General features: G+C 40.3%; 1 protein-coding gene across 5 annotated transcripts; it reads right to left on the bottom strand.

Annotated features, from left to right (window-relative positions):
• Nucleotides 1–289: 289 nt before the first annotated feature.
• On the bottom strand, nucleotides 290–18,503 carry znf821 (zinc finger protein 821). 5 transcript variants are annotated; one of them, XR_008365716.1, is made up of 7 exons: nucleotides 18,121–18,503; nucleotides 11,551–11,682; nucleotides 11,335–11,447; nucleotides 8,981–9,079; nucleotides 6,684–6,850; nucleotides 1,857–6,416; nucleotides 290–702 (listed from the first exon to the last, which is right to left on the bottom strand). XR_008365716.1 is itself a non-coding variant. In XM_053513786.1 (7 exons), exons 1-6 carry the CDS (start codon nucleotides 18,158–18,160, stop codon nucleotides 5,651–5,653), a joined length of 1,317 nt encoding a protein of 438 aa, XP_053369761.1. In that variant the 5' UTR covers nucleotides 18,161–18,503; the 3' UTR covers nucleotides 290–1,992; nucleotides 5,638–5,650. The 5 variants fall into 5 exon arrangements, 3 of the variants coding, with proteins under 3 accessions (XP_053369761.1, XP_053369762.1, XP_053369760.1); XR_008365715.1 differs by having other exon boundaries at nucleotides 290–1,992; nucleotides 3,855–6,416; XM_053513786.1 differs by having other exon boundaries at nucleotides 290–1,992; nucleotides 5,638–6,416.
• Nucleotides 18,504–22,812: the final 4,309 nt, after the last annotated feature.

Here is a 22,812-nt window from a genome sequence, read left to right as displayed (position 1 = left end):
ACACGCATAAGACACAGAATTATTATATTAATAATTATTAATTATATTAATAATAATAATTATTCTTATTATATTAACGCCAATCAGCTTATTTTTACCTTTAACCTTTGAACAATTTCTACACACTCCTTTCCCGTCAATGACGGGTTTATAATAATTTAAATAATCTGATTTTATGGGAAAAGGTGTGAATGTAATTATAGATCATTATAGAAATACAGTACACAATATTTAAATATTTCCTGTATAAAATTATTTCTTTTCTTCTAGTTGAAGGCCCATAGTCTCAGTGAAGATCTAATCGTGAAGAGCTGCATTGTTTCCACACACTAATACACACACACACACACACATGCATTTTTGCAGCCAGGTCAACGTTTATTGATCCCAGTTTCATCCTGACATTTTAATCTGTTAATCCAGTAACAGAGAATGGCTTTCCACATGTGTGTATAAATACACTACTGTACTTCTGTCCTGTTTTCTCGCGCACGTGTCGACTTGCAGCTCCGCCGCACGGCTCGTTCAGTCAATCAAGAGTTCGACAAACGGGAGGCTTCATGGTTTAGGATCCGCTGCGATCGATACAGATTGAGGTCAAAGGTCGAGGAAAAGCCGTTCGGCGACAAGCCGTGCCAGTCGACACGTAGCGTTAGCCGTTTTGCCGTCTGTAGACGTTTGTAAACGTGGTCCGAGCGTCTCCTGAAGGACGAACCGAAAAAAAATGTATACAAAACACAACCAAAAAAAAAAAAGCCAATTTGTCTTTAGGTCCTTTGACACAGAGCGAGAGAACGAAGCAGGCAAAGAACAAAACACAAGCGTATAAAAGAGGAACATATGCATGCACATTTCAGGGTTCTTCTCAACGCATAACACTTCGACACACACACACACACACACACACACACACACACTTGGCACACCTTAGAACCAGTGTTTCATAAAATTCTCTGGTCTTTCTTTTAAAAATAGATTGGCCTCGAAAAGGACCGAACCTGCGTGTGGATTTTGGATCAAGATAAGAAGAGGCGAATTCTAGACCCACATTCTGAGGGAAAAGAAAAGAAAAAACATAGTTTAAACCTTAAAAGATCGGGTGTAATTCATGTGCGAGGTTTGTTTTGTGCAAAAGATGAAACGGTTTTACATTTCCGTCAGCGGCGCAGGTGCTGCTGTTTAAATTTCATTTTTTTTTTATCAGCCAATCAGAACTTGGAATAAAAAACGTCTCGTTAGCTGGAGAAGTCACGATGTTGTCGAAAGCCAGGTACTTTTTATCTCCACATCAAAGTACATTAAGGGCGTAGGGGTTTTTCAGATGTTCCTCTCAGGATCAGGTTCCCAACTACACTCCTGGAGATCCACTTTAGTGTTTTAGAGAGAATTCCGGACATGCTGGTTCTCCAGGATCTAGAGGAGTTCTAGAGGAACCTGTGTTCCTGTGAGGAGTACGTGTCACGCAGAACTGAGCGTTTTAACTAAATGGGTTCTAGGGTTAAACAGGGTTTTTGTAGGCTAGAGGCTGTTTCATGAGAAGATATTGTTTTTTTTGAGTGTAGACCGAAGTTTAACTCTGATACTTGGTTTGTAAACTCAGATTTGATTTTTCACACCATCGCTCCAAACCGCGATCAACACGGGAGGGGGAAACAAAAACCTATACATCAGACGTGCCAAGTACAGATTTCAGAGTTTAGATGCGTGTGTGTGTGTGTGTGTGTGTGTGTATGTTGATTTGCTGTATGCAATCCCGTCTCCTTTCACCTTTCAGCTGCATAGTATCAATAGAAAGTGTCAAGATGTACAGGGTTTGGAGTACAGAATCGTTGCATAGTTATTTATCTCACTCGCACCTCTTTCTATCTCTGATCCAGACTCAACATCACGCTGCCGCGTCGGCTCCGACGGCAGGAACGAAGAAAAACCTCAAAACGGTCAATCTTGTTAACCTCAACTGGCGTGTCAGTGTTGTTTTTCTTTCAGCGATAACTGGAATAAAGAATCGGAATGGAGGAAAGGAAAACAGTTTACAGTAAACAATAAAGTACAATATGATCTGACCCTGTTCGTTTGTTTGTTTGTTTTCAAGAGGTATCATTCAGGAGTTATGGATAAGTTAAATCTGTGTGTAAACAGTATCTAAAGCTGCTGTAATCGAATTTTAAGAACACTTCGGCTAGTTACATCCTGACAGCGATCGCGGGGGGAAACCTGCCAAAAGAGACGCGAGCGGAAGTGAAGCGAAGATTTTTATTTATTTATTTTTCGCTAGCAGAAGTTCTGGGATAAAACAGAGGTCTGTTCTTCAGCGGGAAGAAAAAAACAAACAAACAAACAACAAAAAAATAAATAAACCCTAGAAAAGCCTTATCACAATTACATTTCAGCTAGCTTGATATCTAGGTGCAGTTTAGTTAACTCATCGCTTAGTATAATGCTAGCCAGCTAGCCTCCTTTTATATACGTTTATGCCAATATTAGCTAGCTAGTTTAACTGAGCTGTAATTTTTTTTTCTTAATTTCCAGATAAACAGTACTGTGCAAAAGTCTTAGGCACATGAAACGACTGCTGTAACGCAAAGACTCCTATAAAAACCTTATATATACTTATAAAGCCTGTAAACAGTAATTACTGAATCAAGGTCAGTATTTGGTGTGATGACGCTTTTAGGTGTCTGAAACCCGGCAGCTTAAATAATGATTTTTTTTTTTGTCTAAAAGGTGGTCAATTAATAATAATAAAGATGCGGAAAAAAAATAGATGCTGTTATGAATCGCGATTCTTTCATTTGGTGATTTACGTATCGCCACACTTAAAAAATAAAATAAAAACATTTTGGTGTCAATGATTTTTTAATTTTAAATTTTTTCCAGTTTGATTGAGCGTGACCAGTAATCAGACTCAAATACAGATCCTGTACGGAGCGTAGAAGCTTCCAAGCGGCGCAACAGAAACATTTTTCACCATCACGCGAGTTAAAAGCCTCCAATCTGCCTTGTTCTCCAAACTCCATGAGCTGATCAGTCTCAAACAAACTCATTACACACACCTACACCAGTCTCACATCCCCGCTGACGATAATTAGTGGACAATCGTGTGTTAGAAGCCAACACACACCCTTACACTCACTGTTGCGTTTTAACATTTTGGAGGTGTTTGAGGAGGTAAAACATCGTCATTTCTTTATAATCCTACAGGTGGCGCACTCTGAACTATTTACACATTTTCATCCTGTGTGGTAGGAGTTAAGTGTTTGCTAAGTTTGTTTAGAAATAATAGTTATGGCGGTTGACTCAGTTTGTATTGTTTAAATACACTGCACTTGGTTTTTAAGTGAGAAAAATTTTGTTATAAAGGGCGGGATAAATATAATGAATTACTTAAACTTTTTTTGAAGGTTTAAAATTGGAACTAAATCAAGGACAAATGTAATATCGAATGGGAATATTTATAAAATCATGATACTTATAGTATATATAAGTGCAAGATTCGGTGCCGAGGTATCGTGATATCGGATCGGGAGGTAACTGGCGATTCCCGTCACTATTACATAATGTGCTGCTTTCTTTCCTGGCTTACATACATGTTTTCTGGAATACTGATGTTTGAAAACGGAAATCCTTTTTTTTGTACTAACTTAATAATAATCATAAAAATTTAAAAAGAAACAAAAAAAAGACTTTTGCACAGTGCTGCATCTTCACTGGGTGTTTTAAAATCATAAAAACAACGCGTACTATAAGATAAATTTTGCGGTTATTTTTGCCCTTATCGAACTCGGACCCGAAGAGGAAAGGCGTGACCAACATCGCTTACAGCAGCTTTAATAAATATGTATAAATCTATTCACCTTCTAATGCAAAAATCATCCATCGAACTACAAACATGCTCACTGCCTCGAATCTGCATTCATCCATCTTTCATGCAATCAGTTTTTTTTTTTCACAATAATTATTTTAAACAGAACTTGTCATGCCTGTCTCGAAATATAAAACATTGAAAAAAAGATTTCTCCAGTGACAAAGGCAGCATTAGCGTTCGTTTATCATGATACACAGAGAGTCGAGGAGAGGAGAACGCCGCTACGAGAGTTCCAGGTCACGTCGCGCGACTGAGAGTCTGAGAGTTTTAGTCAGTTGAGCGCTTGTTGCGTCGTGGACGGGTTGTCAAACCCGAAAAAAAGAAAAAAAGTAAGCAAGCAGCAGGTCGGTGTGGATAAAACAATTGGAGCGAGGATGAGGCAGTGCTTCTCTCCACGGTTCTGCAGCGTCAAAGAGAAGAAGCACGGAGAGTTTCTTCTCTTCTATCCTCCCAGGCTGCGAGGACGAACCCGTTCACCCTCGACATCCCTGAGACAAGAAGGAACCCGTGTTGTTTTAGTTGTTGTTCTGTATATGTAGATCAGTACGGAGGTTTCGAGTTTACCACAAGTTCAGCGTGGAAACAGAGAGAGAGAGAGAGAGAGAGGGAGTTTGTCAAGTGGTATTTCCTCTTTTCTTTTCAGAAAGAGAGTCATCTGTGCATAAGTCTGCTTTCACAACGACGTCTTTCTCCTCCACAGCTCTGGACACTGGAGACTCCTTACCCTGTAAATATGTTTATGTATATAAGCATCTAACACATCTCTCGTTAATCTGTTTACTGTTAGAGGAGAGATATCCAAAATAAAAATAAATATAAATTCCATAATGTGACACTAGAGGGCGTTGTGTAATAAATGTCCTATAAACAGGGCTGATCAGTTAAAGTAAAAAAAAAAAAAAGACTTTTAAATGCTTTTTTTAAAAGCAATATTTTATAATTTCATTGTGGAACTAAAAGTTTAGCATTTTTACATCAGCAACATTTAGTTGTGTCATTTTTTTTCATTAGATTATGTGACTGAGTGTAGTTACAGTGACAGGAGCCGTGCTCATGACTGCCTCCTGCTGGCTGAGACATTATTACATTCACTTAATTTTTGAAACGTCTGACAGATACGACACTATTATTCTGAAAGCAGCTAAGCACCACTGTGTGTGTGTGTGTGTGTGTGTGTGTGTGTGTGTGTGTGTGTGTGTGTGTGGAGTCCCTGCAGTCCAAACAGAACACATCGAGCGCAGAGAGGTCTCGAGACGAGGTAGTTGAACCTGTGGATCAGAGCTCCAGCAGGAAAAGGAGGAGGAGGAGGAAGAGGAGGAGTTGTAGCTACAAAAAGTAAACTCCGGCCCCATCGGGCTGCACATCTCTTCCTCCTCTCTGTAGGTCCACATGCAGATTAGATCTGTAGAATTACGCGAGACAGATCGCTAAAACATGCTTGGTCGTGAGGAAGGGGCGTCAGATAGTCTTTACCCTGCGGGGGAGTATAAATATCGGAGTTCCTGTTTGTGCTCAGGTGAAAACCGGCCAGCTGTTTGTGCCCTAAACGCTGTGCAAGGAAGGAAAAAAAAATGTTTTCCCTCACTTGTTAGGTTAACGAGCTAGCTAAAGCTGTGCCGATTAACAGTAATTAGAACCTAGCGTCATTTTTTATAACGTGAATTAGGACTCAAAACATAATTTTTGGTTTTCACCTCAGGACAAATATCACCTGTTTATAAATTAAGGTGGTCACGTGAGTCTTATCAGAATAATTTCATCTTATTACGTACGAGAGGAAATCCGTTAGGGTATTTTCATGAACAGCCCGTTGTCCATCGAGGAGACCGGGACGGAAAAGGGGAACTGGAAGAGGTTGACGTCGGCGGTGAGCGCAGCCACGGCAGCGGGATCGTGCTCTATCTGAGCGCGCAGGGCGGGTTCGATCTTATCGAGTCTCCGCTTAAGCCGCTTGGCCTCTCGTTCGCGCACCAGCCGGGCCTGTCTTCTTTCGGGCGTCTCCGTGGCACGTTTGAGGCGCATGGCCTCGCGATCCCGCTGGAGCCGCCGCGCCCGCTGTTCCTGCGTCTCCTGCAGCCGCTGCATGCGCTTGGCCTCTCGGTCGCGTAGTCGTCTCAGCTCGCGCTCCTCGGGCGTCTCGCGCTCACGCTTGCTCTTCTTGGCTACGCGTTCGCGCTCTAGCCGCTGCACCCGCGCCTCCGTCGGTTCGTTCCTGCGCCGCGACGCCCACTTTCTCATGGCGGAGGACGGACTGCCCGATAACTGCTGGTACGCCACACAGCTGTTACACACCAGCAGCACGCCCGCCGGGTACACGGGCACGGGGTTCAACAAGTCAGGCAGCGAGTCGGGGAAGGAGGGCAGTGAAGAGCCAGAGGAGAGGAGGCTGCCCGGGAGCGGGGCGTAGCCCGAGCCTGGGGAGGCTCCGTGATTGGCCCCTTGGATGGACATGTGACCATCAGAGACGGTCACGGCCTGGACCATGGAGCAGGTCTGATCGCCGCTGTCGCTTTCTAAATCACTGGCACTAAGGAACTCCTTCAGCTTCTCCCTGCAGTGTGAAGACAAATGACACAAAAAAACATAAATGTCCTGCTTTATATCTTAATTATGTGCGATGTCATATCTGAACACCTCAGCGGTGTTACTACAAGTGTGAATTAATGCCGGAGTCGATTTAATTCATAAATCATTTTCAATTAGACTTAAAAATAGTATTTGAGAAGTGTACAAACGGGACAAACCATCATTGCAACATTTTTGTAAACGTTCTGAGCGTCACGTCTGAGTGAGGTGGAGGAGCGACTGGGTTACAGACCTGTTGAAGTTGTTGGTTTCTGTAAAGCGAGCTCCGCACACCGCGCAGTTGGAGAGTCGGTCGTCTGAATGGATGAGGAGGTGACGTCCGAGAGAACCGGGTGAGCTGAGAGCTCGTCCACACACCGGACAGATGTAACTTTTACTGCTGCCCACCGTCGACGTGTGCTGCTCACAATATCAGAGAGAGAGAGAGAGAGAGAGAGTAAACAGTCAGAATGTCATTTCATACAGTTACATATTTTAGTTAACATTTTCCACTGAACATCACAAGATCTACTGTAGTTCTGACCCAATTTAGATCAGAGGTTTAAATAATGAGTTCGCTGTTCCTCCATCATGCAACATTATAACCTGTACTTTGCTACAGAACATTGAAGAAGAGTTTGGATTATAAGCTCATTCCCTCAAATCATTGGTGTTTCATTCCACTGTGAGAAAATGGAAATGGTTTTAAACTGTAAAAAAATGAAAATATTTTGAGGATTTGTGCATCGCGTGTCAACTTTTCCATGGTGGAAAAATAACTGGAAATAAATAATCTTTTTTTTGTAAAATAAATATTTGTGCTGACAGGGAAAACCAGCTCACGCAATGTACTGGACAACAGCAAGAACGAGAGCTCTTTTTTATTTGTCTGTGTATATGGTGTCATGGGTTGTGAAATGTCTGTGTAATATAAAAATGTCTAACCAAAATGAAACCCTGCTAGGCCTATGCCTTAGGACCATTATAACGGTGGTGATGGCGAGTATTATGGTTTGAGTTCAAGTAGGCCTTAATGTCACTTCAACCCTATACAGTTAGTACACAGTGAAACGAAACAACGTTCCTCCAGGACCAAGGTGCTACATGCAACATCAATTTACAACATAAATTAACAGAAAAACTGAACTAGCTAACTAAGAGGCCTAGTTAGCTGGCTAGCAGAGACAAGACAGATAGTCCTAACATAAATTACAACATAAATTAACAAAAACTAACTAACTAAGGAAGACTATCTACAGGGTTTTTACAGACAACATACAACATAAAGTGCACACGGTTGTTAAATAATTAATTCATAACAAATTAATTAATTGTAGCCCACTGTTTCCACTACCTGACCCGCATGGTCTTTGTTTTACCCATAACTAAACCATAAATAAATAAAGATAAGTTACACACAAATTAACACCTGTCAATCACTTTTGCCGCGAGACTCTGGCATGAATAAGCACAAAAGGTGCAAATTCGCCTATCTGGCAATACTCTGGCTTTAGACCGAATGAAAGAGGACAGCCACGAGATACGTCTAAAGTGGTGTGTAGGATTTGCGGTAAAGTTGTCCGTGCAAAAGATGCGCAGACGACAAATTTACATAAGCATTTGCGTGTTCACCATCCCGCGGAATACAGCTCATTGCCAGTGTCATCACGCACAACTAGACCTCGCAGGAACCAACCAACAGTATCTGAGGTTTTCGCTAAAAATTACTAAGTACACGCGTGAAAGCGAAAGATGGAAGCGGGTTACTGACGCTGTGACCCGCTACCTAGCAAAACAAATGGTTTCTTTTAATACGGTAGAAAAGAGCGCATTTAAGGCCATGCTGCAAACATTCTTATACTTTCGCGAGACCTCCAAATCAAGAGGGGAATCCCGGTGATGCAGCGGGTTCAGCTGACCTCGTCTAAAGGTTGACCCAGGATAACAAACGTACCTGGTTTTTACTGAGCGCGTGAACGGCTGCCATTTCACCATTTTAACACCATGCAGAGCTGTATTGGACTGTGAACTCTGTTTTGCTGAGGTTTATCGGAAATTAGGATTATTCACCATCAGGACAGCTTTACAGGACATCGTCAGCTCCCGGACTAATTCTTTGAAACCGGTCAGGCCAACTCATTTATCCTTCACTCACACGCACATACAATATACTGGACTTTAGACATTTTATACATTCACTTACACACTGACAATACTGTATACAATTGTAAATATAGGTATCTGGGGCAGTGCAGTGTCTTTGTTTGTTTTTCTTTTTTTACTACTTCCGTAAATGTTTGTAGAACCGCGGTCCGTTCATATCTGCAGAAATTCCTAACTCAAATGTTCGTAAGTTGGGGACAGACTGTATAGTGGTGATGGAAAAAATGGTAAAATGAAGGTTGTGGCAGTGATGATCACAATGGAGGTAAATATAATAATGATTGATGATGACATTAATGATTATGATAATGTAATGGTGACGGTGGTGATGATGATAAGCGGTCATGATGATGGTAACGGTGATGATTATGGTGATGATTTTCTCACCTGGTAGACGTGTGCAATGAGTTGATCTGGAGTGCTGAACTCCAGGGTGCAGATGGGACAGGCGTAATTACCACCCAGGTCTGAATCCCTCTCGCTCTCCTAATGAACACAACACACACACACACACACACACACACACATATAGGAAGCGCTTTTAAGACAACAGCAGATACGTACACTAGTAGCAACCATGAGCGAGCCGGACCTGTACAGAATTTAGTTCCCTTTCATGCAGGGTACCAAGAACCCCCTGAGTGATGTCATCGATCAGCTAGATAGAGTTATACCATACATAACCTCTTTTTATGCAGCATTTACAAAGAAACGAGTAAAAATATGTTAAATATATATACATGTATTCCAACTAGATTTTACATATCGATATTATTTTAAAAGTATTGGCACCCCCCCTCCCAGGGTTTCTTTGCAGCCATTATGGCGGAACTCCTCCCTCTTTCACAGGTTATGCGATGATTATCAGGCACAGGGACTTCGGGTGTGAGCTGTGATGATACCCACACCGAGCTGAATGATAATCACTCGAGAATGTGCACTGATTGTGTGTGTGTGTGTGTGGGGATGTGTGGGAGGTGTGATGCTGTAGTACCATGTGCCCAGTGTATGACTTTTAACCACACACACACACTATCTGTTCTCTGCCCATTCTGCCACGCTTATCTGGCTGCCAACTACAACGAGGAGGCGTTAGCGTGGAACATGAGCGTCTCCTTCCAATCTGTGTGAGTCATCTCGACTGTCGTGGTGACGCTTTGTACCGTGTTGCCATAGAGGCATGAATCACGCTTCTGAAATAACACCCAGGACTCGTTTTCTCGTCTCTCGCCTTTTCATTAAAGAGCTCCGCAAAGATGCGCCCGATACGATCCATTCAAATTTATGTCAATGTTTTTATTTCTTTATTTATTTGTTTATTTTAACTGATTCAAGCTTTTAATTGAAATGAATTATCTCACTACTTAACACTTCCTCGTTGCGTTCTCGTGATTTACAGTAGGAGACGGAACCTGTGCTAAGACATTGTTGTGGGATTTAACCAGACGCTGATTTAAACACTGGATCTAAATATCTCTTAAAAAGAACTTTCATATAATGATTTTAAAATTAAAGTTGATAGTTAAATGCTCTAACTTATCTACCATGTCTAACTTATCTACATACGGGTTTCACTTACATCATAGGAAACATATGATGTTAAAGAGAGCGCCGACTTTCTTTAAAATGTTTCCTAAGTGAACATGAACGAGTTGTTACTATAGAAACTACTAGTGTTAGTACGCGTCATTGACAGTTAAAGAGTTTGCAAAAACAGTTAAAAGGTTAAAGCTTAAAATAATCTGCTGATCTTTAATGTAATCAGTGATATTATTATCGTCAGACAAATACACTCCCTGGTCGGTAATCAGAGAGTTTTGTCTTGAAACGACTCCAGCGTGTTAAAATTCACTTATACCACTTCAGCGCTGTTATTTCAGCCAAAGTGACAATATGAACTAATCCCAGTCAAAATATTCACTTTATCTTTTCTAATTAATATCTATTGGTGCAGGTGTTTGTTTACATTGAGACAGTAGCGCATTAGTAGATTATTTTACAGTAGATTATTAAATCCCACACATAACTGTTCATAACATCACTTTTACTCCACATTTAGATTCACTTATGGTGCGGATTAAACTTCAGACAGAGATCTAAGGACTGCAAAAGTGTCTGTCCAGACAGTTTTGCTGATGCTGCGACAAAATCTGACACATAACTGCTCACAACTTAATTTCTAATTAACATTTTAATTTCAGAGCCCAACACCGGGCCCTCAGTTCAGGTATTTTACGCGCTCTCACCTCAGACTGATGCGGATGTTTGCTCTAACGACCCGTGTTTAATCTCTGTTTGTTTTTAGCGCCACGGTTTCAGAAACATATGAGACAAACTGGTTTTAAACTTCCTGCAGGAAGAATAAAGATAGATGCATCTGTCCATTCATCTTTGAAGGTTCAGTTTTGATAGTCTACTTTTTTTTATTTTTTATTTTTATTCATACCGAGTCGTGCTTTCGTTTCTGTTTCTAGATTGTGGCGGCTTGTAGGTGCATTACCGTCGTTTCTGTGTCTTCCATATATTCTGTCCATACACTAAAATAAAAAAAATACTAGATGCTGTGACATACCCAAGCACTGCCCAAGTTTCGGGTCCCTTTCTTTTATTTACGTAGATATAAACCTCTGATTTGGACCTGCATGTCTGGAGAAAACCTATCAACACCTCCTGACCAATCAGAATGCACAAGAGTTTTTCCAGGAAGTCTTCAGGTTATGTCCCCTTATTTTGAGCCTCACCTCCTTCATGCCTCCGCCGTGAACGGAGCACTGACTCGCCTTGTGACACGCCATGTTGTCATCGGCCGAGGTGCTGGAGGAGTTCTCTTTGTCCAAGTCGCTGTCGCTGTCATCTGAAAACAGGAAAACAAACATATACATATAGATATACACGCTTCGTTAGCGTGACGGGTTTAAAGCGCTGAGCGGGATATCTAAAGTGTCTAAGAGGTTCACCGGTGGTGCCGTCCTGCTCGTCCAGGTCTCCGCAGTTGGCGCTGTGGCATGCAGGGTTTTCATCAAAGTCGTCTTTGGCCTCCATCTCCGAAGCGTGTTGTGGGCCAGAGAAGCCTGTCATGTGAAACGGCCCTGTGGGGAACCGGAGGAGAGAGTTACTGAGTGTGTGTGTGTGTGTGTGCACAAGTGATGATGACAGAAAGATGTCACGTAAAGCTCTTGCGGTGGACGGGGCGGTTAACTATTGGCACCCTTGGCAACAAAAAGATGTGCACCTGCCGTGAACACTGTTTGATTAGATAAATTCGGGAAACACGTTTATAATAATCTTGTAAAGCTCTGAGCTTTAGTCTTAACTACACAATAACCAGGAATATTAATTATGGTTAACGTTGATTTTAACATTTTTAAGCAAAAGATAAATAACATTTCGATTTCTCTTACTCAGAAGAACACCCTCAGGAATCTCCCAGCTCCATCTGACCTCTAACTGGCCCTCATTTACATCTATCGCTACCGTCTTGGTGCCTAATTGATGCTCCCCCCCCCCCCAATCCTTTTTTAATTCAGTGTATGAATGAAATAAACCACGCCCACCAGAGCCACTCGGCGAACGTCTCACTTTCAGAGCTAACTACTTTAACGCAAATGAAATAACGCACTGACAGACGCTTGTTTGATTTACATGTATTAGCTTTAGAATTAGATCAACTAGCTTTTAGAAATGAGGGAAGTATAGGTTCAGTTACGTATCGTGAATCCTTCAGGTAGTGCCAACACTTACCCCAAAAATAGATTTTTTTAAATACATTTTTAATTAAAATCCGTTTGCCTTTGAGGCGGTAAAATGTTGCAGTTCCTGTACGATCCTACAGGTGGTGTGCTACCCAAACATGTGTGAGCTAATCACAAATTCTTCTACACGAATACAGGTGGAAAAAAGGTATCACTTGTTCTTTTAGCATCAATCGTTCATCAAACGGCACAACTGTAAAGAACACTGTACTGTATCCTCGTAGACAATCCTAGACAATGTTTGTTGGACTTACAAACAAATTGGACTCGTTCGTATGTAGGGGACTAAGTGTACGCTGTTGGTTGGTTTAGAGTGTTTCATATTTTCAACATTATATGAAGATAAAATTACTTTTTCCATATTGATAGAATCGCAAAACAAACTGAAACGGTTTTAGTACTTTTAGTAGTTTTTAATATGTTTTTAGACAGTAAAAATGAGTGCTATTAAAATAAATATTAAATCGAAGCGACAGTCTATCCATGATTCATAGCTCTACTATCTAGCATAGTTAGATAATATGAATTCCTTCTCGCTTGCTCGGGTGAAAGTACAGAAAGTACGGACATAAATAAAAACTTTATTCCAAACTACATTAAGTCAAACATGATGACATTTTTAGTCGTGTTTTTTCTCTCTCTTTTTTTTTTATTAATTAAGCATTGCTTAATGCTGAACGTTCTTCACTCCGTCTCTCCCTCCGTCCATCTGTCTCACTCACGCGCCGTCAGATTTGCATGAGGAAAGACGGTCTCGGCATTCCAGACCGAACTGCCACAACAGGCCGGCTCGACGGCTTGTGATTGATGTGAGAGATACCCATCCCCCCTCCCCCCTTACACTCGTTCAGCCCGGGCTCTGTCTGTACATCTGTCTATCTACCCTCCCTTCCCCCCCCACCGCCTCCCTCCCTCCCTCCCTCTCTCTTCCCGTCTCGTTCTCGCTGCCACTCTGATGTTATCTCCGCGTCTGTGTGTCTGTAGGCAGATGACGCAGTGTCTGACCGAATCCAGACAAAGAGACAGACTCATCAGCCGACAGACGATGGCAGAAAGGGTCCGAGTCACGCCAGGGCGAAGGGGGAGGAGGAGGGAGGGGGTTTACAAACAAAACACACACAAAAGAGACAGAGTATGCCAAAGTTTAAACACAGAGCTATGGGGGTGGCCTTGAATTCACAGCACCCACCTCTCAGCGCTCGTCTCCACAGACAGACAGGCAGACGGACAGGCAGACAGACAGCGCATAGACACACAAGACAGGAAATATGCATGGGTGGAGGCCCTTATACCCTGTGTTGGTGTGAACACTTTATATCACCTTCCTTCTCAAGGAAATGTCATGAGCATTATAGTGTATGTATCAGTCGATATCTGTGCTCTCTCTAAAATGTATGCCCTCCATGTCTCATCATACGACAAAAGTTCGCCTGTGATAAAAAATAAAAAATAAACTACTTCCGGACAAGCAGCTCCCGCGCCCTCGCTCTCTGACATTTCAATAACAAATTTCAGACACTCTGACTAAACTTGTCTACTAAATCGTCCGTTGATAAACGCAAAAACGTCACGTTACGCACGGATCTCAAACTCTTTTACAATGTCTGGTTTGTGTAGAAAAATCGTTCTCCGTCACTCCAACCTGGCAGAGACCTTGTTCAAATATTTATACCTATCCAAACAGCATCTGTCTGACATGGTTAGAGAAGAAGAATCAGAACGAACCGTTGGGGGTGGTGCCAATACTTTTATTCATGGAGAACCCTGGATATAAAGTTGGCTGTACGTTTTGTCGGACGCTGCGGAAATACAAACAGACGTATGCTCACACACGGTGATGATGTACCACGCGTAGTGAGTGTGAAAACAGGAAGTTCATCCTAAACAGGAAGTCTGAATCCTGACGAAAACACAAGTTCATTCAAGCCATATTGAATTTATTATTTATTGTATATATTTCGATACAACAAGGCTGTTATCTAACACCAGGGCGACTCTTCCAATTCTCAGTTTGACCAATCGGTTTATCTGCACCATTTGTAGCTCCACCCACACCGCAGCAGATCCGTTCTTTCTGAATTTGTTAAGCAAATTTCAAACGCAAAAGAGCAGGAAAGCCCGGGGACAAGGCGTTAATCATCTACCCAGTTCTTTTTTTTGTTCTTCTTTCAGACAGAGTCTTAACACAGTTTCATTAAATCCTGGTTTCTAATTGGTTAGATGGTGCGGAAGCAGATTTGTCAGATTCACGAATGCGTTTTAATACGTTATATAATTCCTGTAGTAACGGTTTGTTCACAGAGAGTTGTGTAAACGTGTAAAGAGGACATGTTTGTGTAATGTTTATGGAAGGAGTCTCCAGTGTCAGGCCGAGGTAAAGCTGTAACTAAAACACACCTTCCTCATGCCGCCTTCACTCACAGTCCATTATTTTTATTTACGCAGCAGAGACATCTGATGTTCTCTCTATAAGATATCAATGTCTGATCTACTTTATATAAGATATCTGTAGTCTGATGTACTCTATATAGGATATTGGTGGTCTGATCTACTCTTTAAAACAGTGGTCTGATTTATTTTAAGATACACGTGTTCAGATCTACTCTATATATATATCATCAGTGGTCTGATCTACTCTTTATAAAACATCAGTGGTTTGATCTACTCTGTAAAAAACCCTGTAGTCTGATCTACTCTGTAAAAAAAACTGTAATCTGACCTACTCTGTAAAAAAACTTAGTCTGATCTACTCTGTAAAAAAACTGTAGTCTGATCATCTCTGTAAAAAAAAACCTGTAGTCTAATCTACTTTATATAAAAAAAACCTGTAGTCTGATCTACTCTGTAAAAAAAACATGTGGTCTGATCTACTCTGTAAAAAAATCCTGTAGTCTGATCTACTCTGTAAAAAAACTGTAGTCTGATCTACTCTGTAAAAAATCACGTAGTCTGATCTACTCTGTAAAAAATCCCGTAGTCTGATCTACTCTGTAAAAAATCCCGTAGTCTGATCTACTCTGTAAAAAATCCCGTAGTCTGATCTACTCTGTAAAAAATCCCGTAGTCTGATCTACTCTGTAAAAAAATCCTGTAGTCTGATCTACTCTGTAAAAAAATCCCGTAGTCTGATCTACTCTGTAAAAAATCCCGTAGTCTGATCTACTCTGTAAAAAATCCCGTAGTCTGATCTACTCTGTAAAAAAAATCCTGTAGTCTGATCTACACTGTAAAAAAATCCTGTAGTCTGATCTACTCTGTAAAAAATCCTGTAGTCTGACCTACTCTGTAAAAAAAGATGTAGTCTGACCTACTCTGTAAAAAAAGATGTAGTCTGACCTACTCTGTAAAAAAAGATGTAGTCTGATCTACTCTGTAAAAAAAACTGTAGTCTGATCTACTCTGTAAAAAAATCCTGTAGTCTGATCTACTCTGTAAAAAAAATCCTGTAGTCTGACCTACTTTGTAAAAAAAAAACGTAGTCTGATCTACTCTGTAAAAAAAGATGTAGTCTGATCTACTCTGTAAAAAAATAAACTGTAGTCTGATCTACTCTGTAAAAAAATAAACTGTAGTCTGATCTACTCTGTAAAAAAATAAACTGTAGTCTGATCTACTCTGTATTAAAAACCTGTAGTCTGATCTACTCTGTAAAAAATGTGGTCTGATCTATGCTGGATGAGATACCTGTGTTTAAAATACCTGTGGTCTGATCTACTCCATATAAGAGACCCATGGTCTGAGCAACTCTGTGGTCTGATCTACTCTATATAATATATTACTCTGATCATAACACAAGTGAAAACAGGAACCGTTTGTTCTGTAACAATACATTAAACTACAAACAGTTACAAAGTACGATGTGCCATTTATTAATATTATTAGCAAGTCGCTGTAATAAAACAAGGAGGAAACACTTTGGGACAAGCTGGTATGGGAGAATAATCAACTTCAGGGTGGTAAGAGTGACTAGACTTCATCACAAAACCCTGTTGTTCATTATTTTCCTACAGAAGCGCATCACAGAGGATGCTGTCACTTTTAAAAATATGACCCAGTAAAGCAAAGTGAGATGTTTCAGTTTCATGTTTTCTTGAGAATAAAAACCAGTTCCCAGTAATAGGCAAATGTCCATTAGTCCATTTTGGCATCAGTACAGAGCTGCATAGGTTTTTACTGAAAGCATATGGTGAGTCAGATTCAGTTTAGGAAGCATTTTAAGCCTATTTGTCTCTTGAATCGGATGTGCCCAAAAAAAAGTATTACATCATATGATGTGACATACTACTGTAAAACTGTTCTTCAAATAAAAAAATAAAAAAAAATTTGAAAACTAAATTAAACATCTAAACACAAACCATTTTTATATAAGCAAATGATAAATTAGATTTTCGGGACGACTGTAACTCTTACCCCTGGACTTGCACTAAGGTTTATCTCTTGTTTACTGATTACACAGAGGCACACGAGAGCTAAGCTCGAAAGCATGTCCGATCAAAACCTCTCATCGCATTTTTAGCATTTTTAGTCGCACAAGCTTGCAGGGAATCTCGTTCGGTATCAGATAGAAGATCTCCAAAATCTCGGATATATGCGGCAGAAAGGGGGGGGGGGTGCTTTTTTATACTAATAGTCTGTCACGTAATAAAAATGTAAACAATAATAATTTTTTATTACATTTTAAGTCTGAGTTCATTTACAATTCTGATTGTATCATAAGAATCTTAAACTCGCCACACTCACTTGTTTAAATATATTTAATTTAAAAATTCAACTCTGAACATCATCAGTTTATTCCGAAAACCCAATAGACTGCGAATAGCCCTTAACTCTCACATTGCTACTAGCTTTATTTAAAAATTTTAATGGATAAAAAGCATTTATTTAGCATCTATGTAAGGAGTCTTCAGTCTAAGTGCTTTAAAGCTGTTAATACTTTCATATTAACTTATATAGAGACAAAAGAAATCGACAAAAGTGAGAACAGGAAATAACTTGACCATCATTGATGTTTCTTGACGGTAAGGTTGCGCCTAACAATTTAAAATAACATTTTCTGGCATGTTCGTAATGGAAAGATTGAGATGTCGACAACCAACCACACCGGTTCTGATTTGTGGATCGTGATCGGTTCGGTTTATGGCTGATCTGGCCATAAAGTACGCCGAGATTCCCGACCGCAACTTATTAACTTCTAGTCCATTTTGTTTTAAAACACCAACACTAATAAGGCTTCAGACGTGCTTTACATTTTCACACATCTACGACTCAGGGTTCAGCGCTTCACATAGACGGCAGCACTTTGTAAGATTTCTGTGTGCTTGTTAAATAATAATACCAATAATAATAATAATAATAATAATAAACTTTAAGGACCTTAAACAACACTAAATCCGTACTAATCCTGTATAAACAAAAAAATTATATAATTAATAGTATATTTGTTTTGCTCCTAAGCCAAGAGAAATAACTCACTTGCTCATGAAATACTTCACTAAAAGTTTAATAGTTAATTCTAAAAATCAAAAATTAGGTAATAGATTACATATAGATAGAATGTTAGTGATGTGTTAATCCAACACACACACACACACACACACAGATGGTCATAGAGAATCAGCTGTCCCAGTTCTAGCAATGAACACAATAATTACAATAGAATCACCTCCAGTCTTTATTAAACAGGAGTTCAATGCTGATTAGAGAGCTATTCCAGACATTACGGTAATGTGAGATGAGTATATTTAAATATATCTGTACGATACCTGGGATACCTACAATTCACTTTAAAAGGGTTGGTCTGTTTGCGTCTTGACATATTATTATCCCCAAGCTGGAAAGAAAAAAATCCTGCCTCCTTCTCCTCCTTCTTCTTCTTCTTCTTGTTCTTCTCGATTAATTGCTGTATTTTTGCACAAAATCCAGACAGGAATAAAAATCAGTGTTTATCGGGGGAAGAAAAGCAGCAGCAGCAGCCCGCAGTTCATCTCATTCCACCGAATAACGACGGAATATTCCCTCTCCCGCGCGCCTCCCACGACTCATCCTCAGCCTCGTCCTGCTCTCGCCTCCATCCTGTCGATTTCACCTCATTCTCGGTGTAATAAACGAGCAGTCTCGCGCCGTGCTAACGCCGGCTCGGCTCGGTGTCGCTCGCGGTGAAGCTCTCTCTCTCTCTGCGCCGAGCGCGCGCCGCCATTCACTGCTGTTTTCCTTTCCCGAAATGCATTGTGGGATACCTAGCGGAGCGCATATGAGCGGGCGGCCATATTGACCGCGGCGGCGAAGCGTCGTCGCGTCCGCCATGTTGGAAAGGTCAGCTTGTGGCATCAAAAAGTTTAGAGATTAGCTCCGTTTACCTCACTCACGTCTTAAAACCCACAGTGGTGACGCTGAAATGACGCCTCATTCCCAGTGGGGAGGGTAACTGGGAAATGAAGCTTTGTGTTTAGGTGTCGAGGCCTCCAGCCAATAGTTCTACCAAAAGATTCATTTCACGAAGCTTCATTTAAGGGCTCGTTATACTGACCCCTAGTGGACAAATTGTGTAAATAGATAGTAGCATCCCAAGCAGCAGCACAATTAATATAAAGTAGTGTTGCATCCATCATTAACAGTGGTGTGTGTGGGTGTGTGTGTGTTTGGAAAATCCACTGTTCAAAGAATATGTTTATGCACATAATCACCAACCCTGAATCTTTACAGAAGATTTTCTTTCTGATCTAGAACAGAAAGGAAAAGTAAAGAATAAATAAAGGAAGTCATTTTCTTTCTTCCTTTTTTTAATTATAAACACAAACACAAACATGAATACAACTAACAAGCCACTTTTTAGAATATTTGAACATAAATGAATAAAGCGCAGCTAATTTAATATGTTAATTGAGGAGTGAAAAAAAATTGAGATAAAAAAAATAACTAAATACAATAACACTATATAAATACAATAAATAAATAAAAATTCCCATCAGTTACTGCGTCTCGCTGGAGCGTGAAAAAAAATGGACCTCGAAAAAAAGAATTTATTTATTTACTATCATTATCATCGAGGATGACATCATATCAATATGACACAATAAATTTCCACAGCAGCAGCAGCATCAGGAATCCGAGGTGCTTATGTTACCATGGTAACGCATGGAGGAAGCGATGTCTGTGCAGGTGATGTTGCAGGGTGTACTGATCGGTGGAATTTTGTAGACATTCACCAACATTCCCTACACGCATAGCAGTGATGTACACACAGAATGTTGATGTGAAATAAACGTACGACCAGAACTCCAACCAGAAGTGGGGCACCAGGATGGGTCAGACAAGTCCGGAGGGCAGAGGGAGTCTGAATCACTGGCAGCTCAGGAACGACATGTGTAGCAGGTGAATGTATATTTAGTGCAGAGTGCAAGCAGGGACTCCGGCAGGACTAACTATGACATCATAACTAAAAGGGAGAGCCAGAAGGAAACACAAACATGAGGGGGAACTGAGATGTAAAGCAAACAATCACCTCACCGTCAGCAAACCTGAGTGATCAATGAGAGTGAGGAAGACAGCATCTAAACATACCAGTTCACCATAATACTTTACATCCATGAGTCCCCCAGATCTGCTCCTTTACCTAAGGCTAATCTATTTACAAAGATGCTTGGCTAAATAAATACAGTATTAAAAGGTGTTTGATCGTCTCTGGTGGTCTGCAATGTCTGAACCTCTGTGATCCAGTCTGTACAATTCACCAAAGGTTTATTTCATAAAGCTTCATTTCAGGGCTCATTGTACTGCCCTCTAGTGGAGAGATTTTGTCTAGCAAATAAATCCTAACATTGCAAGCAGCACAATTAATATGGACATGCAGCTGCAAGTGATGTTGCTTTCATCACTGACAGTGTGTGTGTGTGTGTGTGTGTGTGTGTGTGTGTGTGTGTGTGTGTGTGTGTGTGTGTGTGTGTGTGTGTGTGTGTGTGTGTGTGTGTGTGTGTGTGTGTGTTTTGTTTGAAAATCCACTGTACAAAGGAAATGGTTATGCATGTCTTTGAAAATGAAATAAAGATCTGGGACAGAAAGGGAATGTGAAGAACAAATGAAAAAGTATTTTCTTTCTTTCTTTCTTTCTTTCATCATTTTTTCTCTTTCTTTTATTAATTATAAAGATGAGCATGAATACAACCGTTGATAGGTCGGATGAAAGCCACTGTTTAGACTTTTTGAACTTTTTGCTTGTCGGTGTTAAGCATTCAATACATAGTTCAATGATTAAAACACACAAGAAAAAATGAATTGATAAGTAAAAGAAAAATTAAAAAGATTTAACCTCAGGCAGATACTTAAAGACTGGCAAAAGTTTATTAAATTCTGTCCAGCGAGTTTTGCGTGATGCTGTAACAAAACCTGGTGGGACAAACACACAGACAGACAGACAGACAGACTTTTCTGAGACTGGTTTCTGGTCCTCCAATGTATAAAACTTGTTTTTTTTCAATACTTGGACTAATCATTCAGAAATGTAGAAGATTTAGCAATTGTTCAGTCCAGCAGTTGGTCGTCAGGAAGAGCTAACCAACCACAGAGTAAAAGGCGTGGCATTCTACAAATATGGGTGGAATAAAAAAAAAACATTATGAACATTATGAAATTGGGGTTAATTATATTTTATTTGTAGGTTTTATCTAAAAATGCATTTTATTTGACTTACAAGTATAATTCTTTAGATCTGCATTATTCTGATCAGATTAGTAACTTTTTACTTAATCAAAACTACCCCACACCTCCCCAAACCACAACCTTCACCCACACCCCTGACCTTTGATGCACAATGCCGCAAAGGTTGAAAAAGACGATAAGCATGCACTTGGTCAAGCTGTGGATCTGTCTCACCTTTTATGGTCGAAGAGATGATGGGCTCTTCCACCGTGAAGACTGTTGTTTCGTCTCAGGGTCGAACCCGTACACCCAAGTTTCGTCACCGGTAATGATCCTCGACATGAAGGACGGTTTATCTATTGCATGCTGACAGAGTTCTTAGCAGACTTTGATGAGATGGTTCTTCTGATCCTGCGTCAGCAGCCTGGGGACGGACTTGGCAGGAACACACGGGATTCGAATCACACGTGAGGATCACCTGGACTGTCTAGTATGACACACCAACAATGGCAGCAACGTTGTGTATTGTCCTCCGATGGACATCATGCACAAGTTCCTGAAAGGCTTTGACATTTTTTGACATTTTCAGGGAAGCTCAACGAAGGCTTCCTGAACTCTTTGCCATCTTCCAGTGATGTTCTTCCGCTTTTGAAAAATGTTAAAAAGTGCTTATATGGAAGCCTTGTTGGTGTGTTAACAGGGAGGCTTCAGTTTTCAAACAGTGTTTGGGTTTTCAGAGATATCAGGTAGAACAACAGTTATCATTACTTTTATAACCTGTAAATTTTACCCGTACCAGAATATGGGAATGACGTCGCAATAATGTTAAACTTACAAAATGAGCTTACAGTATTATTATTATTATTATTATTATTTCTTTGGTCATAGAAACAACCAAAAACAACAATAAAAAGAACGTGATCATGTGTCTGTGCTTTTTCTTTGACTATGTGAATTTTGTATATTTGGTTGAAATGAACTAAAATCAGTTCATCATGTTGCCTATTTTGTCCTGAAAAAAATGATACGTCACTCTGTACTGTATGATCCTGACTCCTATACTGTATGTGTTTTATTAAAAAACAGCAAAAGAAATAACAGCTAAAAGGCTACAAGCATAAAATTGAATACTTAAAATTGAATTTAATTGATCAGGCAGAACGTAGTAAACACTACAATGAGAAGCAATTTTTTAATCTTTTATTGCAATAGATACTTGCATATCAGATGTTTTACTATTCTGTGGTCTCCAGCATCATCTTCTCTGCTGTAGTCTGCTGGGGTAGCAGATTAAAATCCGCTGATACCAACAGACTTAACAAGCTGATCAGAAAAGCGGGCTCAGTCATTGGAGTGGAGCTGGAGTCTCTAGTTGAGGTATCTGAGAGGAGGATGCTGAAGGAACGTCTCAGTATCATGGACAATACATCACATCCCCTAGACGAGTCACTGAGGTCATACAGGAGCACGTTCAGCTACAGACTCAGAATACCAAAGTCTAAAACTGAACGCCACACGACATGATTTATACCAGTGGCAATTAAACTCTATAACTCTTCCTCCTTCATTCGGGAGTGTCATGACAGAATGAATCATTAGAACTTTATCATGCCTGATACATTGTGCAATATTATTACAATAACAATATTACATGCAAAACCACTAATTATGCAGTATTATGAAAATCGTGTGCAATATTTATATCTATCCGATGTGAATTATCATTACTACTCTATATGCAGGGTCCAGGGTTTGATTCCTGCCTCGGGTCTGTGTGTGTGGAGTTTGCATGTTCTCACTGTGGTGGGTTTCCTCCGGGTACTCCGGTTTCTT

This window comes from Clarias gariepinus, chromosome 15 (assembly GCF_024256425.1).
Source record: "Clarias gariepinus isolate MV-2021 ecotype Netherlands chromosome 15, CGAR_prim_01v2, whole genome shotgun sequence".
Taxonomy (NCBI): Eukaryota; Metazoa; Chordata; class Actinopteri; order Siluriformes; family Clariidae; genus Clarias; species Clarias gariepinus.
This window is presented reverse-complemented; position numbering and strand designations above follow the sequence as displayed.